Source organism: Triticum urartu, chromosome 7 (assembly GCF_003073215.2).
Source record: "Triticum urartu cultivar G1812 chromosome 7, Tu2.1, whole genome shotgun sequence".
Classification (NCBI taxonomy): Eukaryota; Viridiplantae; Streptophyta; class Magnoliopsida; order Poales; family Poaceae; genus Triticum; species Triticum urartu.
Window position 1 is genome coordinate 59,729,361 of NC_053028.1, and position 9,113 is coordinate 59,738,473.

Sequence of the window (9,113 nt, forward strand, 5' to 3'; positions counted from 1 at the left end):
CCATACTTGTGATGGTTCCCCAGGATCCAATAAATCCACTTAGGTCTGCGTTGCCACGATATTGTTCTATGGAAGCGGGTGGGCTGCTTTTTAGAAGTTCGGCCCGGTTTTTCATTAAAAAAATAAAAAAGGGGGGAGGGATTGACCTTTCTAACGCATATTCTGTCATACCAGCATGGCCCCACTGATTTGTTTTCGATCGAAGCATCAAGCAACACAACCCGGTTCTACTTGACTAAGCCCCCTGCTCGTCCAAGCAGGGAGTTTGCTTTACCCAACTCCCCTTTTTGATAACAAGGCAAAAACCTCCGACATGACATTCATGAGTTTCGAATGAAGAATGAAGAGTGCCCTTCCCCTCTTTTTTTCCCTAAATCTTGGATTTGGAAGTTGGTAAAGACCCACCCCTTGTTTAAGTCAGAATGAGTCCCCGAGACATTGGCTTCCGCCAACAGTGAACTATTAAGGATCGCATCCCGTGCATATTCTACATTATATGCTGCAACTAATTCAGCTTCCGCTTCTGGGAGATCGGACGGAGCTCGATTAGTTTCTGCTAGACGAGGAATAAGGAACATAACAATACGGGGAACAAGGGAATACCGGACCATATCTGCTTTTGCGCCATGACAATCTCACTCGAATTACAGGGACCTACACATATTAGTACAGTATACCGGGGTCCCCGGCCAGAACCACACGTGCAAGTTTCCCTGCATGTGGCTCGTCCGTGCTTTTATCCGAGGCGCTGCCTGCGACTCCTGCATGGGAGAAGAGGGCTGAACTGCAAACTTTCGTGTTCAAAGCATTGCATTGTCTAAGGGAGTAGGGTGAGTAAGCTGCGCCTACCAAGCTAAGCTTTCGTCGAGAAGGCGTCACTGCTTCCTTTTCAGTGCCCGCCCTATATTTAGATGTTGGGGCAAGGCAAGCCCAAGGAAAGTCTAGGTTGGCGCTCCATCTCGGCCGGCATCCTGCTCTCGAGAGGGTGTGGTCCTTGAGCGAACTAGTCATGTGCTGTGTTGCCCCAACGCAGGGGCATTTGGTGAGGAGCTACGGTCCGGTGGTTGACAAGCCACTGATCGGAGGCGACTGGACTGGAGTGCTTTCATCAAATGATGCATGTGGGCTGAGCCATTCCCATCCCAAGTGGTGGCCCGATTCGGCCTGGCCTGGTCGGAAAGAGATTCTAAATCTCGAATATGCGCACCGAGAATAGATATCTATGTTAGCTAGCGGGGGCGGGCTTTCCCCTGGTAGTCCCGCTGCGTCCTCTGACAGTCCGTCTCGTCTCATCTTTCTTTGGCTATACTTGTAGCCAGCCATATTAGCTCCACATTCCACCCTTTTTGATTTCTGACGAAAAAGGCAGTCATCAGTCGCCCCCTTTCCTATTTAGCTTTGCTTGCTGCCTATTATGAGAATAGGTCCCGGTTCAAGCGGACCGCCTTTCATCATCATCTATACCAGCTGCCACGCACGATCCCATAGGAACGATTTCATCGCCCTAAGAAGCAGAACGCGCCATCACCTACAGCCCTTTCCTCTGCCGGGGACTTTCACGAAATGAAAACGGGCGGCATCATCGTATGCTCGACATTAGTTGCCCTGGTGTATATCCCGGAGTACTCCTATGGCCGATCTGTCACCCATACATGAAGGCCTTGGCCCCGTCCCGTGTGGAGAATGCCCCCCTTACGGCACGGCTTAGTCTGTTATTTTCTTTTGTCACAGTGGATTCAGACCGCAATTTCTCTGAAAGCATGGTTCTTTCCTCCCTCTCTCCTCCCTCCTTGGAGCTCGTCCATTCGTTGGGTGATCCCTTGCTCTCACGTTCGAGTGTTTGCTCGTCATTTAGGCCGGTGAGTTACATTTTTGCTCATTGCAGTCGCCTCCGGGGTTCTTCGCACCTGGGTAGTACCAGGACCCTTGTGCCCCGGACTGCACTGCCCGCCCTATGACCCAAAACTCAAAATGAGCCTTGCGACGAGACGCGGACATTCCTCATGCTGCGGTTCCCTCCGGTCCGTTCCCGGGTTGTGTTAGGGGAAGATCCGAGCGATTGCCTTCGCAGATCCAAACGTGCTCACAAGGCGCACAATAAGAATAAGACCAATAGAGACTTCATAAGGGACCATTTGAGCTGCAGATCGTAATGCTCCTAGAAAGGCATATTTCGAATATAGAGGACGTTCCCAACAATCCACGAGAATATCATACCCAACTATGAACCGTACGAGCACATCCTCTGTCACCCCCACTGCGCTTACGGCTCTATACCCCAACCCTACTTGCTCTGGCCCTGGGTCCTCCCGCATCTCTTCCTCGGTAAACGGACCGTGGAAGCTGGGAGTATCCACTTGGGACTGATAGAAAACTGCATATCTTTTCCCTCCTGACCCCAATAAAAATCTAGTGGAAGTCCGGTCGCGTCGGAGACATCTTTATCTGATTTTGAGGCTTCGTCGTCCGGCTCCTCTAAAATTATGTTAGGATCAGCTGGCTCATCCTCATCATCCGAAAAGAAAAAAGAGACAAAACAGATTTGTTTCAATGACATATCTAATCAGACTGAAATTGATGTCGAAGACACGATCATTCACATCAATTGAAGCAGGCAGGAAGGGCGCGGAAGCTACCGTTTAACGAATGCAATGCAAGCAAGGTAGCTTGCTTACTCTCCATCTAGCGTGCGTTGGCGGCAAGGAAGGAGGCATTGGAAAGACTAGACCATACACATTAATTAGTACAAGAAAGAGGCATTCGGGAAGCGACTAGTCGCTTCTGGCGAAGCTTAACAAAGGCCGACTACTACATAGAGACAACTACTACCAGTCATGAGCAATAGTGAAGCCGTCAGAGGCAGAAGCTGTCGCTTGACGGACGAAGCCGAGCCGATACGATAGGCGGGCGAAGTGAGCGAGACCAAGACGGGCCAGACGTGGAGTGGCGAAGGGGGCCTACTATACGTATACGTGATTAGTAAGCGGTTCAAGACATCGAACGAAAAATCAAGTGAACTAATGAACAGTGTGATTGATCAGACAAGTACCAAGGAGCAAGAAAACGTATGCGCTTTAGCAAGGGATGAGCGCGAAATCCGTTGCTTGTTCTTTCGGTAGCCTTCTTTCATTTCCGAATTTGCTTGCGAGCAGTCCTTGCATTAGTATGAGTTCGTTGACCGCGTAAGGGCGATCCATCTTGATGACGAATTCCACGATAACGAGAAATAGAAATTAATCGTTCGATGTCTGCTCGTTCTCCCCTCTTCAATTCCCAATGAACAACATGATCTTGAGCTATCATTTGTTCAATTTGGTCGATCTGATACTTAGTTAACTCATTCATCTTGATGTTCCCACTGATACCTAATCGATAACGAAGCTGAATGGCTTTTTTCGGTCCAATTCCATCCATTTTTGTTGAGGCAATTCTGACTTGTTCATCGGGAAGTGATCTAGCTCCTGAGATATATGACATTCTTTATCCTTATCTTTTCCTGGTCTTCTCGGCTGGAATCTACAATCTACACCTCTCCAAACACAAACGCAATATCTTGAGTACCCGGAACCATGTTCAGTGCTGCAAAAGCGCAGCTGTAGCCCCCTAGAATCTTCGGCTCCTCGTTTTTATTCAATTATGAAATGACTCATTTTGATGGAGATTTGTAGCATCATTCAAGTAAATACAAATTGAGATCGTAGAAACATGAGCTTGTGAGATAGCTACACCTAATTCCAGACCGGTTAATGCTAGAACTATAAATAAGGGACCAAGATCTCCTATGAAATAGAAAATATTATTCAGAAATAGCATAGTCCAAGCAAACCCACTTAAAATCTTTACTAAACTATGACCGGCCATCATATTAGCAAATAAACATATTCCTAAGCTTAATGCACGAAAACAATAAGTGATTAGCTCAAGGAGTACTAAGAAAGGTGCTAACGGCAGTGGGACTCCCGCAGGTAATAAGAAGCTAAAAAAATGAAGCCCATGTCTTTGAAATCCAACGATCGTAATGCCTATAAAAATGGAAAATGAAAGAGCCAAAGTAATGAGAAAATGACTTGTCACTGTGAAGCTAAAGGGTATCATACCCTGGGGATTACGAAATAACAAAAAAGTAAAAGTGACCGAGATGCGAGGGAAAAACTTTTGTTTCACATTTCCAGAAAGACCACCTATTTGTTCGTTTACCAGGTTCAGCACGAAATCATAAATAAGCTCGACCAAGGATTGCCATGCATTTGGCACTGACTTTCCACCTCCCTTTTCCGTAACAACAAAAAACAGAAAAACGACCAAAACGACAGTGAGCAGCATATACAAGACTAAAATTGTAAATGTAAAATAAAATTTGCCCACATGAAGATCAATTATTGGGTAAATGACAAATTGATCCAATGGGGTTTCCAAAAAAAGCTGATTCGAAGCACTTACAACGCTACCTGGCGGGGAGTCTTCGGCCCTCCATATTTCGTTATAAAAATTAACAAAGCCCGCGTTCCAAGTGAAGCTTTCGCGCCCCTTGAAATGTAAATCTGCGAAAGTCTCCCTTAGAGACGGGAAAGAATCCACGCCCAGAAACTGGTTACAAAACCAGGTAACATCGTATGCAGGTGGCAAAGCCAATTCTGCCTGCTGCATGTATGACTCTACCATTTTTGTGATTTCAAAAAGCAAAGCCTGTGTATTTCCGGTCGCAATTCCATACATTTTTAAAAGGAGGTTCATGTCTTTCAAGGTAGGTGCCTCCACCCCTTCCAAAAGCCGGTTCACAAGCTGCGGATCCAATGCAGGTTGGGAAAAATTAAAAATAAAAGAATGGACGTGAGAGACGCTTTGTGCTGTTTGTGTTATGAAATCGAATTTGTTCATCTCCAGGTAACTCCATCTTTTTCAGCTCTGCTCGCTCACTTTTGAAAGGAAAGGAGACTGATCTTGACGTCGGCGTTGGTTTTTCCAACGAAACGAATATTTTTTGGATTGAGATTTCACATAAGCATTGCACAATGATCCGCATTAGGCGGGGAGCAGCAATGATACCGCTGGCCGGGAATAAGTACCTATCCCTCTACTACTTACGATGTTTTTCGTTCTATTTAAATCCTGCGTCGAGCCGATGTTTCATTGATCGATACCGGGCACATCCATCACATCAACTATTTCACTTTTCATACGCATTTATTGACGGACCGGTAAACTAGACCCGAAAAACTCCTATTTTTAAAATGAAAGACCCATCACAAAATTATGGCGCAACGCTATGACGAGCGTTCTCACAGGCCGGCACCTCGATGCATCCGTCTCAAGAGTTGTACACCTTACATGTGCTTCACGCCACAATCTCTCACTTTCTGCTCCTCCATCTGTCTCCATCATATAATCGATCTCACCTCTCATGTCTGAGTGAAAAAAACCATATTTGTTAGTATATATCAAGGCCGAGAGGACACGTTCCTCTCATGTCGAGATTAGTATTAGGGACCCTTAGTATTATTAACCGGTTACTATACGTACATGCAGTGAGACAATCAATCTATGCTCTCATTCACATTTCATTCTAGCACTGACGACTCCAGCCCTATCTATCCCTAGAAGCAAATGGACCCTAGAAGCAAATGGAGTAAGTCCGATGGAACACTCGGATTGGAAAAGATAATTATACTTATAGGCATGGATGAAAAAAAACCGGAAGTCTTGGCTGTATGACAAATGCTCAAATAATTGAGCTGCGTATTCAGATCCAAACGATCAAGAAAGGATCCCAGACTGCTCAAGATTATCTGCGCAGGATCAAATTCCAGTCTGATCAACTTGTAGCAGCAGGAGAACCTGTGACAGACAAAGATCTTGTCTTGTACACACTTGGTGGATTAGGCAGAGACAACCACTGATCAGATTCAGCTGACCTTAGAGGGGACCGAGATGGTGGAGAATAGCCACCAAGGAGAGTGGCAGAAGACATCATATCCAAGGACCAAGAGAGCAGCAAATAAGATGAAATGTAAGTCACCAGTCAAAGCCATGAGGAAGAGCTCAAGGATTCAGGACACTGGGCTGACCATCCAGGAGAAGGCGACACAGAGGGTATCACAAAAGAATCTGGAAGGTAATCCCTCTTGCTCCAAAAAAGCTTTTGCTATCCTAAATGCTGTCCCTAATACATATTATTATGAGATTGCTTCCAAAAAGTAATATGAAACTAAAAGGATCCAATGAAGAACCGGGGAATAGCTTATATCCAGTCCTTCTCTATGACTTGCCGAATAGACTTATTCGCAGCCATACACTGTCTTATTTAAAAGAGTCCCCTGTCTCGTGAACGATCGAACTTGGTAAACTTTGAAATAATCGTTTAGATAGCATTAGCCGCTTTTCTTCCTTTTCTCTGCCAGTCTTTCAAGTTCTCACCCTCTCAGAAAAGAAGGGAAAGTCTTCTTACTAGCTAGCTTTTATATCTCGCGAATAGGGAGTTAAGGAGTGTAACTATAACCTATTTGTCACAAAGTTCAATACTCTCTAGAGGAGGTAAATCAATGGATACGGGTACGCCTGGTTGAAGCAGCCCCTACACTTCTATGGGTTGTTCCAGCCTCTTCTAGTGGGTGGTTTTTCATTTCTACAGCAAGTGCTTGGTTCAAAAAAAGCTTATGAGTTGAGTTCGTCCTCAGCTACGGATTGGGGGCAGCATTCTCAGATTACTTGACTTGCTGCTAGCTTAGAGGAGAGAAAAAAAATCCCGCTTTCATTTACCTTTAAGTCTGAGAGAAGGCTTTTTCTTTCTATTAAAAGATCACAAATCAGAGGGGTGATCAGTCCTCTTTCAATCCTTCATCTTCTTATGAGTAGCCGCCACAGGGGGTCCTCAGTCTGAATCCTCCACTAGCATTGGACCAACAGTCAGTCTAGCTCTCGCTCTTATCCAATTTCCTTATCCTTTCAGGGCAAGGTCGGAGTAGTAGGAAAATACAATTTCTTTTGTTGCATGCGGACCCGCTTGTGAGACTGAAGAAATTGAAGCTAAATGACAATCGTAACCTACTTGCTTACAGGATCCTTAAGAAACTGTGGACTTTTGCACCTTTCTGTCTAGCTTGAGTTATCTTTTAGTTCTCTCCCCTCGGCAAAGTGGATAGGAAAGAGTCTTGCTTCCATTCCACTAGCCAAGAATAAGGAGAGTGACTTTCTCTTTTGAACCTCTTAAGCTGACTTGAAAAAAAAGTGGTACACCCCTCAGAGATATAGGGACCGCCATGCTCGTCCACTTTCTTGATAAATGACTCGATGCATTTTCTCTTCCTTGCCACTGAGACTGAGACATATCAAAAAGATCTATTACTAAAAGGAGATTGGGATCATCCTGTTGTTACCGGATGATGGGAATAACTAAGCATAAATTTGGAAATGAGCACGAAATGTCTATAAATGAATTTTCTCATTATTCGTTATTTCCGGGTCTTTTCGTTGCATTCACTTACAACAAGAAACAACCACCAGCGTTTGGTGCAGCACTTGCATTTTGGTGCATTCTTCTTCCTTTCCTTGGTCTTTCGTTCCGTCATATTCCAAATAACTTATCTAATTACAACGTATTAACCGCTAATGCACCTTTTTTTTATCAAATCTCAGGGACATGGTCTAATCATGAGGGTAGTATTTTATCATGGTGTTGGATCCCAAGTTTTTATGGATTCCTTTTTTGTTACCGGGGTCGACCCCAAAGCCATAATGTCTCAAAACGAAGAGGCTATAGAGAAACTTTTATTTTTTCCTTTTGTCTCGAACTTCGTGAAGAACTCCATTCTATCTCTCCAACAAAAAAGTCGGGCTGCGCCCCAGTTGTACACTCCCTTCGTTCGGAGAACCCTTGTTGATTCTGAACTTCGTTCGCAAAGTAAGCGTCCTTTTAACGGGCCAGCCCTTTTTAATGCGCCGCTTGACCCTGTTTTGAAAATGAGCTTTGCTCTTCTGGGCGCTGGGCGCTCCCGTGTTTCGGGAGAAGGAAAAAGGACTAATCTTTTGTTACATCTGGCACGAGATGAAAAGAGAGAGAGCTTCGTCTATCGATGAACAGCAGATTGACGGAGCTCTTGGCATTGCTTTGTTTTTCTCTCCTTTCCTATCAGCGAGTTCCAATCCTTTTGTTCGAAATTTCTTCGTTCGTACCGAACCGCTTGCAGAATCAAATCCAGTTCCACAAGATCCTATATCAGCTATACATCCTCCTTGCATTTATGCCGGAGATGTCGCCAGTGCTATGGGCTTTGGGTTATGTAGATCAAAAATGATGAATGGGATTGTGGCACTCCACTCGCCGCCAATGCGGAAGGATGCCGCCGAAAAGAATGGAACGCTGCTTCGCTCTGCTGGATGCGTCGGATCCCATATAAGAAGCTCGCTCTTTACCCGATCATTCAAACATTTTGTGGGCGGCGCGCCTGCTCTATTGTTGCGTAGCAATAGAAGCCTGCTCATGCTGCTTCGGCGGCGCTTTTTCGCCTTCTCTTCGCTCTGGACAGGAGCGCTAATGGACACGGGGAGGGAGCAGGCGAAGCGTGTCGTTCGTAATGGAAAGAAAGACACCACTACTTCGCCTCTTGTTGGACCGCCGGCGCGAACACGGTGGTCTCTGACCAGGACAGGAACCATTCGAATTTGGATCTTGACATGTCGGTTGTTTTTAACCGTAGGCAATCTCGCAGGAAAGTTGTGGGCTCATCATGAATTAGGTCGGGTGGGCTGGTGGTTTCGGGATCCCGTAAGAAAATGCGTCTTTTATGCTCGGGTATTAGCCACAGCTCGTTCATTCAGTAATTCTACCCCTTCTTCATTCTTGGACTCGCTTCTGAATAATTTTGACTCTTCATGCTGTGTCTTAGGAACTTTTCAATACGGTCGGATTGCTAGCTCCCGTTCATAGTTCCCGCTACAGACGATACACGAGAGATTTTTATGGCGGTTCTTCCTTCTAATTACAGGCATATCTATGACTCTTTTTACCAAGATGAAGCAGGAGGCATCGGTCGTAGAAACCTATAAAAAGAGATGGTTGTGGCGCGAAGTACTCTTGTGCACTACGTACGGCTCGCGCGCAACCGCTTAGTTATGTT

The 9,113-nt window shown here is 45.4% G+C and overlaps 1 protein-coding gene and 1 pseudogene across 1 annotated transcript; both read right to left on the reverse strand.

Annotated features, from left to right (window-relative positions):
• Positions 1-2,526: 2,526 nt before the first annotated feature.
• Positions 2,527-4,662, reverse strand: LOC125524729 (ATP synthase subunit a-like). Its single transcript, XM_048689767.1, has one exon. It carries the CDS (start codon positions 4,660-4,662, stop codon positions 3,631-3,633), a length of 1,032 nt encoding a protein of 343 aa, XP_048545724.1. The 3' UTR covers positions 2,527-3,630.
• Positions 4,663-5,796: 1,134 nt separating this feature from the next.
• Positions 5,797-8,369, reverse strand: LOC125518343 (annotated as a pseudogene).
• Between the last annotated feature and the right edge of the window lie 744 nt (positions 8,370-9,113).